Source organism: Pagrus major, chromosome 2 (assembly GCF_040436345.1).
Source record: "Pagrus major chromosome 2, Pma_NU_1.0".
NCBI classification, from domain to species: domain Eukaryota; kingdom Metazoa; phylum Chordata; class Actinopteri; order Spariformes; family Sparidae; genus Pagrus; species Pagrus major.
This window is the reverse complement of record NC_133216.1, coordinates 33,866,604-33,886,799: the sequence shown is the minus strand read 5'-3', so window position 1 is coordinate 33,886,799 and position 20,196 is coordinate 33,866,604. Positions and strand designations below refer to the sequence as shown.

General features: G+C 40.2%; 1 protein-coding gene across 2 annotated transcripts in view; it reads left to right on the top strand.

Annotated features, from left to right (window-relative positions):
• The window catches only part of myo18ab (myosin XVIIIA b), a 210,286-nt gene that overhangs the window by 152,427 nt on the left and 37,663 nt on the right, over positions 1-20,196 (top strand). For both annotated transcript variants that reach the window (XM_073480324.1, XM_073480333.1), the window contains exons 27-35: positions 3,733-3,860; positions 5,612-5,766; positions 7,333-7,456; positions 10,921-11,028; positions 11,309-11,401; positions 13,778-13,888; positions 16,903-17,007; positions 18,039-18,185; positions 19,346-19,459. In XM_073480324.1, the coding sequence (XP_073336425.1) occupies positions 3,733-3,860; positions 5,612-5,766; positions 7,333-7,456; positions 10,921-11,028; positions 11,309-11,401; positions 13,778-13,888; positions 16,903-17,007; positions 18,039-18,185; positions 19,346-19,459 (1,085 nt within the window). The remainder of the gene's footprint in view (positions 1-3,732; positions 3,861-5,611; positions 5,767-7,332; positions 7,457-10,920; positions 11,029-11,308; positions 11,402-13,777; positions 13,889-16,902; positions 17,008-18,038; positions 18,186-19,345; positions 19,460-20,196) is intronic.

Below are 20,196 nucleotides of genomic sequence, written 5' to 3'. Positions count from 1 at the left end.
TTGATTGAACACCTCTAAAAGTCTCAACACAAACTTGCCATCAAACTTGTGATATGTTTTTGTTATTTTGTCCACTCCCAGTATAAACTGTACATACGCATACTCACACACAGACGTTAATAGTTGTAATTTCCTCCCAAAAAGCCCAGTGTGAGATCTTTTGTGGAGGTGCAGAAACTGCAGGGGTGGTGTCGATGCTTTGACAAAAGCCCAGAAAAATCCAATGTGAAGAAGTACATTAGAAATGGATTAGCTTAAAGTGAAAAATTAAGTAAAGCTTCAGTTCCAGACGCCCTGCAGGCAGACTGTCCGCTGTCTTTGTGTGGCATGCAGACTTTTTAAATGTAGGATTGATTTTTCTAAATGTCTCCATTCTTACTGCATAGGTTGGAACAACTTTACTTGTTTGTACCATAGTAGAGATTTGATTCAGGTCAAATGACGCTGAAACACAATCATGAAGGTATTTTTCATGTCGAACTTATTGCACATTAGGTTGTGGCATTTAGAGATATTTCAAAATAGTATAGGTCTTACTAAAATTGTGTATTTGAGTGTATTAGAACAGACTTATTCTGAAGTTCTCTTTCTATGATGTCACTGCCCGGCTCTTGGGCTGGACAAAAGAGGGGAGACCAGATTAGATTAACATGTATGAAAATGCAAAGAATGAAAACAAGCATGGGAGTCAGTCAACAGTAGTGCAGGCGGTCATGGGTGTGTGTGTGAATGTCAGTAGCAAACTAAGCAGAACTGAAGAGCCATGCCGCAATGGACCAGAAAAAAACTGTAAGGAGGTGGCAATGAGCTTTAAAAGAGGACTACACCGGCTTACCTCATAAAGATAATGACTACTCCTCCCTCCACACATCCTGCAACACAAAAGAGAACCAGCAAAAGGGAACAGGGAACCCTGGTGGACTGGAGGGGTTGGAGCACAAGCACTTTCTGGCGTTACCAATCATGGAAGCTCCAATAACAGCACATCTGGCAAAATATAGACTAATTATCTTGAGTTGCACAGGCTATTCTCCCTTTATAGATGATTTTGTGTAGTGTCTGAGTCTGAGTGTACAGACAGAGCTCTTACTTTGGTAATACAGGCACCAGATAACTCGTAGCAACAGCCCTGGAACCCCATTCTCCTGCAGTACCCCCACAATATGCCCCCAAGGGTAAAGAGCTGGTCCACCGTTCCACAACCAGGATGGAATCTGCTTTGTGCCTGAATACGTGATTTGACAATCGGTCGAAGCCTTCTTTCCAGCACCCTGGAATAAACTTTCACAGGGAGGCTTAGCAGTGTGATACCCAGATATTTAGAGCACACCCTCTGGTCCCCCTTTTTGAAAATGGGAACCACCGCTCTAGTCTGCCACTCAAGAGGCACTGTCCCCGACCTCCACGTGACACTGAAAGGACATGTCAATCAAGACAGTCCAACTATGTCTAGAGCCTTCAGCATCTCAGGGCGAATGTCAAACACCCCTGGTGCCTTGCCGCCGTGCTGCAGAGGAGTCTTCCCCTGAGTCTTCAGACTGTGCCTCCCTGTAGAGGACATGTTAGTTCTGGCCTCACGATTCCATTTGATTACGATTACGATTCAGCTGTCAACGATTCGAACGCAGAAGGATTCTCAATGCATCGCGATGCATCTCAGTGTATGGCATCGTCAATCATCTATATTACTGCACATGGCTACTTTTCATCATTTAAATTCCCCTTTTATTCAGAAAGTCCTTCCAATAATCAGACTACAGTAGTCTACAAAATAAAAGCTGCATCTTTTCAATACATAAACATTACAAAAACAAAACATTTACCCATCTGCGGTGCCTTACACGTTTGTTGTAATCTACAATAATTTTGTTTTCACATGGCAGTTTTAAGATAAGGTATTTACTGACACTGCTACACACACTTCTCTCAGAGTTGGACGGCAAAGTTGTCAGCGCCTCCTCAGATTAGCCGGGCTTGCTGTAACAGCTATTATGTATGGCTGCAGACGTTAGCTTCAGGTGAAAATGGCTAACGTGATTAGTGATTGTTGCGAGGCAGAAGTCACGCTCAGCAGGGGTCTCGTCCAGTTCATGCTTCCCAGCAAGTTCATAAAATCCGTCATGTGCCCCGAGATGTCCATATTAAAAAATCACTTGCAGATGATCTCTGCCTCCCTCCGACATACCTCCTACATAAGTAAGAGCAGCTACAGCTCTTCTTGGCTCCCGGTACCTGTCTGCTGCTTCAGGAGACCCCTGGGCCAACCAAGCTCAAAAAACCTCCTTCTTCAGTCTGACGGCCTTCCTCACCACTGTTGTCCATCAGCAGGGCCTTGGGTTGCTGCCACGACAGGCACCAATGACCCTCTGACCACAGCGCCCTAGCAGCCGCCTCTACAATGGAAGCTTTGAACATAGCCCATTCAGATTCCATGTCCCCAAGGTCCCCTGGGATGAGCGAGAAGGTCTTCTGGAGTTGGGAGGTGAAGGCCCAACAGAACAGGGCCTCCCCCCAGCAACCTGTAATCGCATAGAGGTGACCATCTCATTCCTCGGGGAGAACTCCAACATGGCAGGGCTCAGCAGGGGGCTTGTGAGTATCCCCACAACCGCCCGCAGCTCCCAAGCCTTGGCAACTCTGGAAAAGTTGAGAGTCTAGCCCCTTTACAGGAGTTTGGTTCCGGAACTGGCGCTGTGTGTAGAGGTGAGCCCAACTACTGTATATCTAGTTGGTACCACTCTTCCTCCCGCACCAGTTCCAGTTCCTACCCCACCAGAGAAGTGACATTCCACATCAGGACGGCCAGGTCGCCGCCATCACCCGCCACCCAATACACAATGTATCTGACACCATATCTCTCCCCTGCGAGTGGTGAGCCTAGAAGGGGGAGGCCCCACGTACCCATTATGGGCTGAGCCTGGCTCGGCCCCATGGGCTAAGGCCTGGCCACCGGACGCTCACTGGTGAGCTCCCCTCCTAGATTGGGCTGCAGGTGGGGGTCCTGGTGTCCCTGTACCGGGCAAGGTACTCTGTCCCTGCGACTGCCATATCATCCGGTCTTCTTGAAATTGTCTTAGTCTGGTCCCTCCCCTGAGACCAATTTGCCTTGGGGGACACTATCAGGAGTTATTGCCCCTGACAACATAGCTCCTAGGATTGCAGGGACACACAAACCCCTCCACCATATTAAGGTGGTGATTCTTAGGGGGGGCATTCACATGTATGCAGCAGTTTTCTCTCATATAAGTTGCCAAAGGCACTACCTACTACTGTAGTACTGTTGTTTGTTCTTTTAACATTGCTATGTGGGTTGAAGTGCAGTACATAAAGTTGCTCAAATAGTGGCAGCGGCACTAGCGGCAACCTGCATAGCAGCTGCTGTCGCTATTTGAGCTTGCTGTCCCACAAACTCAGGACAAACACAAAACATAGAAATGTTTAAATCTTTGGCCATTGAAATGTCCTGAAAAATCAGGATACAGGACATATGTTATGGACAGATGTTTGCATTTTTTAATGATAATAATATGTAAATGTGTGTGTGTTACAACTGAGATTAATGTGAAATTTGGATGTTATCATATTATTAGTATGAAACATTATCCCTTGCAAATATATGGTATTTGATAAGTAGACTTATTTTATTCTTTACTAAAATTCCTGTTTCGAACCAATACTGTGTTTTTATATACATATTGGGTGACTGTGACTGTGAACATGTTTATATGACAGGAGGAGAGTGGAGGCTGAAGTATGAACGAGCCATCAGAGAGATTGAATTCACCAAGAAGAGACTGCAGCAGGAGTTTGATGACAAGCTGGAAGTTGAGCAGCAGAACAAACGGCAGCTGGAGAGGAGGGTGAGTGAGGATTTCACTGATACACACCTTCCATTTCACTTAATGAGTAAGTGAAATGGAAGGTGTGTATCAGTTAATCAGTTATCAGTTAATGTATATACACACCTTACGCTGCTGCAGTGGGCCCTGGGTTCTTCCTGGTGCAGGACAATGCCCGGCCTCATGTGCCCAGAATGTGTAGGCAGTTCTTGGATTGACACCATTGACTGGCCCTCTTGTTCCCCTGACCTTAATCCAATTGAGCGACTATGGGATGTTATGCATCCGACGCTGCCAAGAACCACCACAGACTGTCCAGGAGCTGACTGATGCCCTGATTCAGGTCAGGGAGGAGATCTCCCAGGACACCATCTGCTGACTCACCAGGAGCATGCCCAGACACTGTCGGGATTGTATACAGGCACGCAGGGGCCATTGACTGTTATATATATATGTGTGTATATATATATATATATATATATATATATATATATATATATATATATATATATATATATATATATATATATATATATATATTTAGATATGGATAGATAGATAGATAGATAGATAGATAGATAGATAGATATGTGTGTGTATATATATTTAGTCACTGACATTCACAAATTAGGAAAACACTACAAAATAATATGCAGGTGTTTGGATATCCTAATAAGCCTTTTTGGATCAGTAGGAAATGGGAGCTACATTTTACCACCCAGGCACTACCTAGATAAGCCTGATACTCAAAACTCAATGTTAGGGCAAGAAATGGACATGTAAGGCAAGCCACAAGCCAACTATTACTTGGCTACAGATATCAGTGACTGAAAGTGGAGTGAGCTACACCAGTCAACTATACAAGGAGCCCTGTATAAAAGTGCCCTGTATGGGAGAGTGGCTTGGAAGAAAACAAGAAAAAACACATGAAAGGACATCTGAAGTTACTGTACAACATGGTGCAAACCTAAATTTGCCCATGCCTCAGCAAACACCACAGTCACACTACAGTAATACTTACAGTACTGTGGTGGCAACACCAAACTGTAGGGATGCTTTTCCTCAGCAGGGACTGGGCATCTTGTTTGAAAAAAGGAAGAAGGAATTAAGCAAAATACAGGGAGATAATTGTCAGAGAACCTCCTTCAATCCACCACAAACTGAAGCCTGGAAGAAAGTTCAACTGCAAGGACAATGACCTCAAGCACAAGGTCAAACCAACAAATCATACCCAAACTGTGTACAAAGCTGGTCGATTCTTACCCTTAAAGACTTCACGCTGTTATTGCAGCAAAAGGGAGCTCTACCAAGTACTAATGTGTCAGGGTTAACTACTTGTGCCAGCTGCATTGTTTAGTTTTTAATTTTCCTCAAATACCTGATTATGGCTTTGAAAAATTATTTTTAGAGCATACGAGTTTGCAATAAAAATACCAAATGGAACAATATGTATAAGTTGGGAATCAACATCACAGAGAACCTATCATGGTCATCACCACCCTGTTATAAAAAAGCACAGAAAAGGCTCTACTTCCCAAGGAAACTTAAGAACGTAAAATTCTGGAGCCAAATTCTTGTCAACTTTAACAGAGGAGCAATGCAGTGTTTAATTCTCAAGCCTGCTTTGTTCTGCTCTAAGTGTATACAATTTATTATGCCTGGTTAGCTCTCAAGTTGTCAGACGTTGTATGACATTTACGTCCAGGCTTCTCAACATACTGAAAACTTTTCTTTATCCAGTTCTGAATATTTTTTTGTGTGTGTATGTGCAGATAAGTGACCTGCAGGCTGATAACGAAGAGTCCCAGCGAAACATCCAGCAGCTGAAGAAGAAAACACAACGACTGACATCTGAATTGCAGGACACCAAACTTCACCTGGAGGGCCAGCAGAGCCGCAATCATGACCTGGAGAAGAAGCAGAGGAAGTCAGTGTACTCACTTACACACGCGCGCGCGCGCGCACACACACACACACACACACACACAACACACACGCACACACACATACAGAGTCATGTTTGAGTAGGTGTCTGTAGATACACGTGACTTCACACGGTTGTACTCCCAGAGACTGTGTCGGGTCCACTGTTGTTGCTGTAGCAATGACGTTGCTAAATGTGCATGCTGCAGTTGAAACAGAGGCAGGATCTTCTTTGTGACCAACTCAGCAGATTTCAAGAACTTTCGCACCATGAATTTAGCTAGTTATTTACATAAAGAAGGGATAAATAAAAGGAAAAATACAATCAATCAATAAATAAATGAATAATAACCAACTGCCGTAACTCAGGCTGATATTCCCACTGTACATTAATGTCTGTAGAAATAGATTGTTATAACACAGGTTCACATCACTCTTCTGTAAGTACCAGGGCTTCTCAAATTTGACCAGGAAACGTTTTCAATGAAAACCTATTTTTTTCTAGTTTACTGCTTTTGGAACCCTCTTAATTCAGCTGGAGTGGGTAGGTGGGGTGACATGCTTCCATTTCAATGATATTAAGTGTCTGGCTAAACGTCAGTAGAAGGCCACTACAGATCGAATCACAGCGGGTGTTCCCCTTTCGGGTATGAACCCAAAAATGGCTATAAGAGGATCTGGGTCAAAGTGTTTATCAAATACTCTTTTGAATGTTTTGAAAAAATGTCTGTCCAGTAGTTGTTGAGAGTGGGACAAGACCAGAGCATATGAATAAGATCTGCAGGGGTCTGTTTAAATCTGACATAGGAAAGACTAATGAAAGGGTAGAGTTTTGTGAGTCTTGCATTTGTGTAGCATTTGTGCAAAATGTTGATGAGTAAATTGGATGAGAGCGTGCCTGGCACAAATGGACGACGATTGGATAAGGTCTAAAACTGCTTCCCATTGTTCCTCTGAATGTTCCCTTTGCAAATATTCTTCCCAAGAGTTCTTAAAGCTAATTAATAGTAAAGTATTAATGTTAACCATTCTATTATAGATCTCAGACACAGTCTTCTTTTTAGTTGGATTTAATTGGAACATCATTGGTCATCAAGAATAGATAAAGGGGGGCAATATGGAAATTGTGGATAGTTATTTTGTACAAAATGCCGAATTTGAAAATAACAAAACAAATGTGTATTAAAGAGGCCACATTTTTGACTAAATGATGCAAGAATATTGTCTGGATTTGGATACCCTTGTTATGTCACACCTGAAAAATGGGGTCAGTACAGGATGGGACAGACAAATGATTAGATACAATAGGAGACTGGAGAGAGGTCTGTGTATACATAATGTTTAATGAACTGACTCCAAATCTTCATTATGTTTCCAATCACTGGGTTAGAGCAGGTGTTCAGTGATGAGGGTAATTGCAAACTAACCAGAGAATTAAGGACTGTTCCATATCCACCCAGGAGATACCTGCCTCCTGCTTATTCCAATAAATAAGTTTGTGAATGTTACAGGACCAGTAATACTGAATAAGTTTTGACATTGTTAATCAGTGGTGTGTGTGTGTGTGCAGGTTTGACAGTGAGCTGAGTGCAGCCCAGGAGGAGGTGCAGAGGGAGAGGAGCCTGAGGGAGAAACTGGCTCGAGAGAAAGACATGCTGACCGGAGACGCGTTCAGCCTCCGACAGCAGCTGGAGGTTTGTGCCTGTGTGGTCCAGATTGCTTCAGAAACGTTGAAATGATCGAGTTTCACGTCAGTAATTACATACAGAATTGCTCTGGTGATGGGATTTTCCTCTCTGTGGTGTCATATGCGGTGTCATATATGCATCCAAGCGTTAGCTAAGTGGGCTAAGCAACAATAGTTGCTTTAATAGAATTCACTCTATAAAGTGAATGATAAGCCATATCAATTGCTCTAAGAAAGAGGGTTAGAAAGAGGAACGGCGGTTCCGGGTAAGTGACAGACTATACCCATAGTCACGTCCATAATTCGCGCAAGGTATCATGGGGGCTACGAATAAGATGGATAGGCGACTGTAAAATGGCTGGAAATTACATCTGTTGTTGAAATGACAATTTTGGTGAAACAAAGATGAATACATTTCATTTATTCATCCAGTTTATTTCTCAGGCACAGTACATATTAATGAACATTACTGTAAATATGCCAGAATTAGCCAAGAGGCTAGTTTTCATTTGCACTCCCTGGCCAGAAACAAGTTTAAAACAACAATCAAAAGTAAGACATCGCATGTAAGGCATGTCAATTACAGTAAAGTACATTTGTACTAAGATTCCCGAAACAGTGAGAAAATAAACATTTGTTGAAAAAACAATCCCATCTCAAGCTGCCTTAGGCCGCCTTGCACCAAGTGTAAGATAGAGCCTGTAGTGAGCAGTAAAGTCAGATTTCGAATGCTTACTGTACTTATCGTCATCATAGTGTCACACAACAGTAGTTTTCACATCTACAAAATGACACATATTGCATTGAGAGATTCTTCGCAGAAAGCAGTGTGCTTCACACTACTTCTTTTGTTCCATTCAGAGAATTTTTGAGGGCAAAATTTACAAACTCAGATGGCCAGTAAATTTATTGCATTATACCTATCGTAAATAGAGGGTAATGCAAACACAGCATTGGTCTTCATCAGGAGATGAAGTTTGCTCAGTTGTCATGGCCATGGATCTGTTGACCTGCAAGCTCAGTAGCTGTTATGACTTCACTTCTCTCTACTGAGCTAGTATGTCAACAGATTCATTACCATGACAACTGAACAAAAACTCCATCTGCTCATACTCATACTCAGCATCATGACTCTGTGCAAGACTATTCAGTTGAAACTGAGTTAGGATTACTAGTTGTTTTTCAGCCATCAAGCCAAAGCCCAAATACATTTTTTATGTAAAATGGAAAGCCTCACATGCGTGAAGCTGGAACCTGACGATGTATTGGATTTATGCTAAATAAATGACATACATTATTTAAAAATCTAAATCTTTATACGTTTTTGTAAAAATACATCTTCATCAACTGATTTGTAAAAACACTGATACAATTCAATAACATAGAAGTGGTTAAAAATCCCAGCTACACAGTTTAACATACCAGATCCAGCAGCATCCAGGCAGATGAGGTGGAAGGTAATGAAGTACAAATACTTCTTAATTGTGCTTAAGTAGATTTTTCAGGCATCTGTACTTTGCTTAAGTATTTGTTTTTAAGTTTACTCCCTACATTTTAACACAAATATACTTTCTACTCTTTAGAAAACTTTCAAAACAGTCTTGTTACTTTAGTTTTACTGCATTTGAGGGAAATTATCATTTTTATTTTGCCTTCCTAACATCATAAAAATTCCGTATGAATTTTGTAAGGGCATGTATGGTCCCTTTATGTCAACACCACAAGAAGTAGATGATTTTTTCCCCCCGCAGTGACAGCGGAGGGCCGAAAATGCCGTGGCTATTGTGTCTAAACAGGCAGATATGAGTGATGCAATTTACAGAATTGGACAGTTAGAATTAAAGTATGAACAAACCATTGACAAGAAATTAAACTGAACTCAATTGACCTGCGAGCTGAACTCAAACCTTCCTCCTAGTCTACATGGACTCAAACCAGGTGCTCGCTTGAGTGTAATCAAACGCATCAAGGAAGATTCCCACAGAGGCGATTGCCATTAATGCGTCTTTACCTTGGACAGACAACTTCTTATAGCCATTATAATTTAGTTAAGAACTTGAGTTTGTGGGACAGCAAGCTCAAATGGTGGCAGCGATAAGTCAGTGGCAGGTGCCCCGAACGGCAGCACTAATTTAAACACATTTTTACATAATTGGAAACACTAGTTCAAAGTTCTGGCAGAATAGGATAAAATCATAAACAGCATCTCTAATAGAACTACTGTTGTGGATAGTCGCTCTATTAGTTGTTATTTTATTACTTCACGTGACTTTTCAAAGAAAAATTAGACCGTTCTCTACATATATGTGCACTGGACTAGAGAATTGTCCAGCCTGTCAGAGGAAATTGTCTTAGAAATTATAGAAAACAGATAAAATGCAAAAATGAACTGACACAAATATCACAGTTACCCAACAGGACATACAAAGCATATAGAGGTTAATAAATGGAATGGAAATATAATATGGTTGTAACTGTGTTTGCAGTGATGGTTCCCATTATTTTTTATTCATTTTGAAGTGATATTGTCAACCTCATGTTTATAAGTTGTATTAAGTGAACTAATCCAAGATGTCAGTTTTTTGTTGTTTTTTGCTGCACCATTTCATCAGTGTTAAACATCTGCATGCATTGTGCACTATTTTATAAACATTAGCTTCTAATGTCTTATTTGATCTTTGTAAACTGGTTGATGTTGATTAGGGGTGGGACAAAATATCCATACAGCAATATATCATATCACTTCCTCTTGCGATATGATTGTAGATACACTGGCGCAAAATTTTAATATCTTTATTAAACCTTGCAGGTCCTCTTAACGGATTCCTCTGACAATGTGACCAGAGGCACTACTTCATAACTTTTGGAAAGTTAACTTAATTTAGACAAATTGAAAGGAATTTAGTGAGCCATAGTTATAAGCTTCCTTAAACATTTCAGCTCCATAACTGTTCTGCTGTCTGGCAATTAAGCCTTTTGTCAGGTTCTGGCTATTTTACATTGGAATGCTGGCACACATGGACATAACAACTTGCAGTTATTGTGCGTGTGTTAAGGAGGCACAAAACTAAGACTCAATGCACTTTTTGATGCTTGTTTCATCTCAGTTAGTGTCAAATTGTGGGAAACTGACACCACAATGCAGAGAATAAATACATAATTCCTAGATATCATGATGTATTGTGAGATGATAATGTCATTACTGTACTGTAATTATCTTGGGAAGTGTATTGTGATTAATATTGTATCATGAGTTACTCTGTGATTCCCACTCCTAATTTTTATTAGATCTACAATAAAGTTCCACAGGTGTACACTACACATGTACATACAGCATGAGTTTGTAGTTATGAGCGCAAGTTGTGGAAATATTTCTGTGCATGTGTACACCTTGTAGCTACTTGCTGAGCTGAGTAAATAATTGTGTGTTTGTTCCTGTTCCACGTCCTCTCTGTTCTGACTGTCCTGCAGGACAAGGACCTGGAGGTGTGTGCAGTCAACCTGAAGCTGGACCAGCTGGAGACCGAGCTGCAGGACCTCAACTCCCAAGAATCCAAGGATGAGGCATCGCTGGCCAAGGTCACCTTTTTTCTCTTGTATTTTCCTTCTTTGTGTTTTATCATATTTATGGCTGAGTTTTGCTTTCTTACTTTTCTTAGCAGTTCTTTGCGGTGATACTGAGCTTTCATTCTTCTTTCAGTGCTACAGCAGTTATGTTAGCAGTACAGTCAAGACATTCAGTTTTTTATACAAACACAAACAAAGATATAAAAACAAAGAAATGTGTGCCCTATTTAACTGAATAAGCTAATCTGAATGTATATTATTTTCTACTTTTTTACTATTTCCTATCATTTAGATGAGAAAACAGCTTCGCGACATGGAGGCCAAGGTGAAGGACCAGGAAGAGGAGCTGGATGAGCAAGCCGGCACCATCCAGATGTTGGAGCAGGTACAGACGAAGCAAAGTGCTTCCAACTGAGGGATATTATTTAAGTGTTTAATACTTAAATAATGCATTTGTTTACATTTACAAAACTTAAATGACAAACTAAGCCCTGACATTCACTTTGAGTTGAGTTTAGTGTAAAGACTTTGTGTAAAAACTGAAGCAGGGGGAACAGCTAGCCTGACTCTGTCCAAAGTTTAGAAATAAGCCGACTAACAACTGTAAAAGTCACTTTTACAAGCATAAGCATAAGCCATACACAAGCATAATGTAAAAATGACAATTGTTTTTTGTGTTCATCAAGAAATAGTTCAAGCCCTCCACCTAGAACCACAAAATGTCTTTTTTTTACATTCCTGCTTATGTACAGGTTAAACAAACGAGATGAAACAGGTTGATTCATGAGCTTTAGAGATACAGAGTTGTAGAGAGGTGTACGATTTATAATTATAGCTCAAAATATTAGTATTAATATGTCAATAATAAAGGTTGTTATGCAGACTGTTGTTGATCCCTCGACCAGCGAGATGACCTCATAAGAGTGGCTCTATTAACACACACATTAATTCAAGCAAAATAATTAATTGTAATTTATGTAAAGCATGAACAAAATCGGAATAAGTTCAGTGACTGAACTGTAAAATGTACAGAAACCACAAACAATGACTTTATGGTCGAACATTTATTCACCTCAAGATGTGACAACAGCAGATAGACTAAACTATGGCGACAAGACATTACACAAAGACAGAGAGGTTCGGGGGTTGGACCAGGTGTAGAACCTTAAAAAGACTGCGCTTTCATAGTTCAAAGCTGAGAGTACTGAAAGTAACCCAAAAGATCTATGTTTGGACTTAGTGAATCTTATCCTAGCCTACACTTGTTTAACCTATAAACTATCAACCATATTATTCAACCCTTGGAAAGTTTGTATACCTGACAAGGCTGCAGGGGAAGGAGGGAGGAGGCGTTGTGGTGATTCTCCAGTCGGCCTTTGCTGATGTGGCGTCCTGCATTTCTCGCTCTCTACATTTCATGCACACTTTGGAAAGTTGTGCAGGCTGTCTTTAGTTTCTTCATTCCTAACTTTGTGGAATCAGGAATCAAAGGTGCAGCAGGCCTCTGGTGCACCGCGCATGCTGTTGCAAGCATGCAGCTGAAGTCTGGTTGGGGGCCGATGACCCCGGTTTGAAATGTTATGAGTGTCAACTAATAAGCATTACATATATTGATGTAATGAAACATTGATATCTCTCAATGGGCACAATGAAATGAAACAAAGAATTAAAAATAACACTCTGTTGTCCTAGGATGGTTCCTTCTTCCCTGGATGAGGAGACTGTAGAGTGAATTAGCAGACAAGCATGTAGATAGCATCTACACAGGCCACGGCACCCTGGGAAAAGTATCTGTTTTATCTATTACAGAACACAAGCTAATGATTTTCTTAGAGATGTTGGGAAGATTGGACCAATATGCAGTGCACTTTTGTGTCAGACCTTTAGGCATGTCAGATAGCTTACTCAGAATTCACATCCTAACCATGGCTGCAGTGGGGGTGGCTTGTTGTTTCCAATACCAATGACTAGATGAAATATAATTCAGGAATTCCGGTTTGAGTAACAGATCCATGAGTATGAATATTTATTAACCCCAAAACACTTCACAGCAGTTAATAATGCTATGAGACAGGACTTAACTTTTCTTAAAAGTTATCACAGCAACAGTTTTGTCCTCCTTTGTGACAATCACAAGGTATACAGAAGGATTACGAGATTCATGCATTGCTGCGAAAGTTGAGCCAACTGCTTTGCAGAATGATCCTGCATTTTTCCTGCCATTTTCTCCACCCCGTCTGTGTCTCTTTGAACTGTGCTGTGCAGAGTCTAGTCATATCTTTGCTAGCTTAAAAGACAGCATACAGCAGGGATTTACCAAACTACTGTTTCAACAACTCAACATTTGTCATGGGGAACAATAATGTGGACAGACATAGCTGTCTACATGATATATTTTATCAATTCATGCATTATTGGACTAGTCCTGCGTTCTGTACCTGAAGAGTAAGCTAACTGATGATACTTCTTTCTAAATTCATGCTGTATGTTTTGCAAGATCTACCAGTAGACTGAGCTGTAGTGCTGCTCCCAGCAGAAAAGGAGAAAGCAAAGGTTTTCTCAGCCTAACTTCCCGTTCCTTCTCCACTATGAGCAGATGTCAGAGCTTGTTAATTGTATAGAGAACAACCAAAAGTACCGTGGACATAAGCGCCTATGAATAATATATGGAAATAAGGTTGAAAATCAGCAAAGTGTAAAGCTGTAAGCCTTTAAGCCATGATGAGAGCAGAGTTTACAATGACTGTGTTCCTTCTTTCAGGCCAAGCTGCGTTTGGAGATGGAGATGGAGCGTTTACGTCAAACCCACTCAAAGGAGATCGAGAGCAAAGACGATGAGGTGGAAGAGATCAGACAGTCCTGTAGCAAGAAGGTAAGGAAGTTCATTACAATACACGTACTGTATATACACACATTTTAATACTGTTTTTGCAGTTTGCAGTTGTTTTAGTTTCTTATTTACAATTGTGATTTAATGTGTGGGAGAAGCTATTCATATACTTATTAAAGGTGCTCTATATAATAACTTCTAGCAATTTTCATGCATTATTCACTTATTTATTGGCCATATGTGGGCAGATTGTGACATGAAAAATGAGACCTTCCATGATTCTTTCAGTTGCCTACACAAGCCTATTGACAATTTGTTAAAGTTGTTTAATGCTGCTGGAATGTGGATTTCTTTGTTAAGGACTAAGATCTGATTTTCCGCAGCAGTCCAAAGGATGGGACTTTTTTCAGGTTCTCAAGTGCCTCGTTTTAGTGCATCTCTTAGACCAGCAGTAGCTAACATTAGTTTAAAAATCCACTAACATAAACTACTGACCAGCTTTCAGCACGACACATAAATTCCACAGAGCCCTTTTTAAAGGGCTGCTTACTAGATACAGATTGAAAAAGAATGGTGAAAATTAAAGACCGAGATAGAGACAGAACTTTCCACCTCAATCTACTGTCAATTGACTCAACACTTTTGCAAAGATATTTCACAATAAAAGCCTTGCAGCTGCTTAAAGGTTATGATCCTTTTCCTGTAGACCTTTAATCTGAAACATATACAGAAAATGTTGCATTAGCAGGCGGAGGAAAAATCAAAAATTAAGGAGAACAACAATGGAAAATAATCAATTGATTAAAGAGCATTTTTGAACATGAGGTATGTCATGCTGTTGTACTGATAAATTAGTCTGCAAAATGTATTTTATGCTGAGTGGTTATTGTGGAAAGTTTACTGCAGTGATATGGTATTTTTTGTTTGTTTTTCAAAATATAAAATCAAAATAACACATAAACATACACATAAGGCCGGATCTACTAAAGGTTTGCGTGTATGAAAACGTGTGCAAACTCCTTGCACACGCAAAAAAATATACAAACTGATTTACTAACAGTGCGCAAAAAGGGTTGCGTCTGTCAAAGGTGCAAAATAGCGCGTCTGCATCCAGTTAGTACGTTTGCAGCAATGAATATGCAATACGGGGCGTTTACACGCAATTGTGCGTGTTCTGGGTGGAGAAAATGTAAATATATTAATTTAGCACACGCAAAGTGATTTATCAAACCTGAAAGCAATTTTGCTCATAGAAACTGCTTCTATATTTAACACATCTCAAAGGGAGGTGCAAACGGTTTGTATGCGTAATTGCGCACACATGGCTGCAGTTATTGTTGCAAGAAAGAGACGCAGAAACAATGGAAGCCTGTTTTATTTGCAGACCTTTTATTATATGCCAATTTTTCTTTTGTTCTTCTTCTGATGTCTTGGTATCTTCTTTTCACTTCGTCCACTGTTCGCCTGTTTTTTCCAACAGCATTAACTTTTTCACCGATTTTCTCCCACACGGCGTTCCTTTGCGCGACCGTCAGATTCCTTCGCTGCAGCTCATTGAAATGTTTATTCGCTTCCTCTACCAACACTTCTAATTCCAAAGGGTCGAATTTCACTTTACACTTTCGCTCTCTCAAACTCGCCATGCTGAAAACCATGAAACACGCTAAACCCTCATTTAAATGGGCGTGTCTCCAACACGTTTGCACCTGTTGTCATTTACGCAATCACTCTTAGTAAATTGCCTGCAAACCGCGGTTCAACCCCACACACAAATTTCTAGATTGCGCACGCAGATTAGTACAAGCAATTTGGGATCTTAGTAGATCCGGCCCATAATGTCCAACGACATGTATGAATGTATGTTTTAGATTTAAGATCATCATGTAAATTATTTGACCTTTTCTTGAGTCACATTTGTTTATATATCGACATTATGGCTCCAGTTGGTGGCTTATCTGCCACATGATATCTATATGAGGGAGATACAGTGGAGTAGAGGAGTGTTGGTGTATGGGTGACAGAGTGAGTGAGTAGGTGGTTTGCAGTTAGTATCTGGGTGCATTTTTAGCTTTGTTGTTGTTAAATGCTGTTGATGCTATTTTGTATTTGTTTGCTGACTACCTCATCACTGGCCTCCACCAGTCGAGCCCTTATTAGCCCACGCATAATTAGCATTTTCTACATTAACACACGCTGGGAGCACTGTGTCTACTTGTGTCTTCCAGTAACATTTACATAGTGATGCAGTATTTGATGATATGCTGATGAATAAATGAAGGACACAACTCTGTTGTAAAATTTCTGACAGAACCTTCCTCATTTTTATATTTGATTTTTAAGTAAGTGAAATACAGAATAGGCTGTTGTAGACTGGATAGTGTTAGAATTGATCAGTTTTTACAGAAATGTGATCATAACATATTGCTTTACTATTCATCAAGTGAGGTAGATGTGTGGTCCTTGCCTTTTAGTCCAGCTGAAGGACGCTCTTGTCAGTCAAACACAGCAAAGTCCAAAGCAAGATGACTACAACTACTGACCAGATTGCCTTTGAAATTGTTATGGATAATTATGGTCTCATTAAGATAAGTAAATATTTTGATGGGATGACGTAATGTATCTATTTGTGACTATGTGCAATTAATAACTGTAATATGACGATGGTGCTGTCCCACCAGACTACAGAGCAGCGTCTTTCCTCAAGCTGTGATAATCCTTAATTTATCCTCAACACTCCACCATAAAAATTGTTTTAAATGTATGACTTATTCAACCCAGAAAAGTTTGAATCTGACATTGTTACAGGCATTAAGAAAAACTATAATAGCTAGATAGAAATTGCCAAACTTCATGCTGATAGTCTTGTTTACTTATATAGGTCATATAGAGGCATCATTATTAAGACTTTTTAAAGGTTCCTTCTAGTATGTTTAATGTTCCTGCTTTAAAGAAGAATAAAAACTTCAAGTTTTAATGACCCAACTTAATGAGTCAACAGCATACGCTCACTACTTTATGAACTCCTCAGTGATCAGTGTTTTTGTGTGTGTGTCAAGCTGAAGCAAATGGAAGTCCAGCTTGAAGAAGAGTATGATGAGAAGCAGAAGGTGCTGAAAGAAAGGAGAGATCTGGAGTCAAAACTTCTGTCAGCACAGGACAAGGTAAATACACCACACACAGAGAGTAGATCCCAGTCCTGTTGAACCAAGAACGGGATCGTAGATAATGTAAAAAACACCTTGGTATTATTTCCTGCAGCATTCTTCTATGTAGTTAAATCAGGGGTGAAGTCTACAAGTCTAAATCTCTCCAGATTAAAATTATTCATTCGATTATTTGTAAATTTCTTCTGTACATTCACAGCACATCAAATCCTCATTTGGTATATGCAATGTTGGCTATTAACACAATATTAGTGATTTATTTAGTCTAAAGCTAGCGCACTGCTACTGTTGAGGTGTGTGGGTTGAGATGTGGGCATTTTCTGTGATTGAAGTGAGTTATTTATACTGACTGAATCAATGTCCAACTTTGACATCCAGGGAATAGAAGGGGAATGCTGCCTGCTGCAACCAAACTAGTCCAGTTAGATTTATATAAAATGAAGGTCACCTGTGACCACAGTCTGCAGTATATTAACGTGTTGGTCATGCTGGACCCAGAGGAGTTTCTTGTATTATAAGTAACCCAAATAAAGTTATTTTTAAGATGTAATCAACAGAATTCTTTTTCTGTTTTCTTAAATACACCATCTGTGACCAGTAAAGGTCACCCAACTCCTAAAATTCAGAATGCTAGTTATTCTAGAGCTGATACAATGTATCAGTTCGTCTAAAAAAAAATTAAAGGTCCTCACTACACATGTGTTAAGGCATTAAAATCCTGTGTCTGCCATGGTTTTTGCAGACAGAGTAAATTACAACATTAAAATCCTTAAAATAGATCCTACTTCTCCCTCATAAAAAAAAAATCCAGAATAGACTGGTCAGCCACAACATTAAAACCACTGACAGGTGAAGGTTATAACATTTTTATTTTACAATGCGATGTTCTGATGGGAAACATCACGACTCCTGGGATTCCTGTGGATGTGACAAAAATCTCCTACTCAAACATTGATGTAGCAAATATCCACTAAGCATGATTTGTGATGTCAGTTGAGTCAACAAACCGAACCGAACCTTGTTCCCAGGTGAGAAGTGGTGACTTAGAGACGGAGAAGCGTTTGAGAAAAGACCTGAAGAGAACCAAAGCTCTGCTGGCTGACGCCCAGATTATGTTGGACCACATAAAGAACAACGCACCCAGCAAGAGGGAGATCGCTCAGCTAAAGAACCAGGTACAGCCATGAAAACACCACTGTATGTACACTTACTGTACCAGTTATAAGATAAGACACATTTTACAGTCTGAGAAAGAGTAGGACAGTTGTAGAGTTGTGAAAGGCAGGCTAGAAACATTTCAGCAGCAGCATAACAGTTAGCATTTCACTCATGTGTGACTGGGGATGGATTACTGAATGACAGGCAATTTTAGACCCATTTTAGGGGTGCTCAAGAACACCTAAATTTAATCTCAGCAACCCTGAAGGGAACAAAATATTTTATTTATTTTATTTATCTGATCTATTAGCACTTGTTTCATCTCAGGTCCATGTGAGAGTCTCTACTGCATTTTGCTGTCATTTACTATCAAGATAGTTTTCTCTCTTCCACTCTCTCACAGCACTGACAGCAGTGTATACATAGGTCTGGTTATGTGAGAGTACCTCAACCGGGGCTCCACATACACAGACGGAGCAGAGCAGAGGAGACATAGATGAACTGAAGATAATGTAACTGGAGTTGATGATAACTAATTACATCACTATTAGTTGTTTCTGTATATTCTCTCACATGTGTCCTTAACCCTGAAACTCAGAACTCACATGTGACCTCATGACTGTCAGGGTTAACGCCCCCACAGGGTTTAAAGCCTCTGACTACCCACCAATCAGTTAGAACTGACGAAGCCTCTTGGTTGAATTGTAAAACATCTTCAGGGAAGTCCAGCTGCCTCCATATAGACACACCATGACCCAGATGACTGAGAATCTTCACCAGCCTGTTTGTAACTATAGTACTAGGAATACAGAGATGACTGCCCAAGATGGTTCCCTTTTCAGATTTTGAGTCCTAATTTGAATCTGGAAAAAGTCTTCCTATTCATATTGTGAGCCCCAAGATTATATTGTGACCCTTTTTGGGGTTCCAAACCCCAGGTTGAAAATCAACTGCTGCAAATCACTGCAATCCTTTGGTCTAGAGTACAGAATAACTGTATTTTTTCTGAAAAAAGCAAAGAACCACTATTGTATTCAGCAGTGGGACCAGAATCAGTTGGTCATATAGTACAGTGACTGTATGTATAATTGACTAGTTTGACACAGGACATTCAGTATTAAGTTACATTGAAGTTACTGAACTGATAAATTTTTCTACTTTTGTGTGTCTGTTCCAGCTGGAGGAGTCAGAGTTCACTTGTGCGGCTGCAGTTAAAGCTCGAAAATCCATGGAGGTGGAGATTGAAGATCTGCACGTTCAGATGGAGGACATCTCCAAAACTAAACAGGCGGTCAGTACAGCTCTCTGGACCATCCTCTCAGTCTTTAAAAGCAGCATTTCTAATAAATTTCCTGGGATGACACAACCACAGGTGGCAGATTCTATCAAGTTTGATACTAACTTTACTGCATATCATTGTTGAGTAGGAGGAAAAAGCTAAAGCTGTCACAACATTTGGACATTATCATCAGTGGTGATCACTTTGTTGTGAGGCATTTTAAGGCTGCACAATCTGTGGTGGTAGCAGGGGTGCAGCAGATATGTCAAATCATTGCCGATAGCCGGAGATAAGAGGTTAGAGGACACACCTGTTCCTTCAGAGCTCATCCTCCATCCCCTATTCCTCCCTCTGTTCTTTAGTTTCTGCTTCTCTTACCATATTTTCCAAGTCTCTGCAGGAGGATATTTCCTCTTTTCCTGCAAAAAACACACAGTTCTTTGTATTCTGTCAATACCTCTCTCTTTACATCTTTAGTTTTTGCTTTTCTTTTCTTCCTATCTCAGCCACTTGTAATCTTTTTTGACCTTTATATATTTCTGTCCTTTTGGCATGACATCTGTGAATGCTTACTCAATGAGCTGTTCCCATGGCAATCTGGTTCTATATGTCAGTCAAACTGCCTTTTTTCCATCTTCGAGGGTAAGAAAGAGGGTAAATGAATAGCAGAATAGATTTCTTCTGCTATTCATTTACCCTCATCTAAGAGGGTAAATGAATAGCAGAATAGATTTCTTCTTCTATTCATT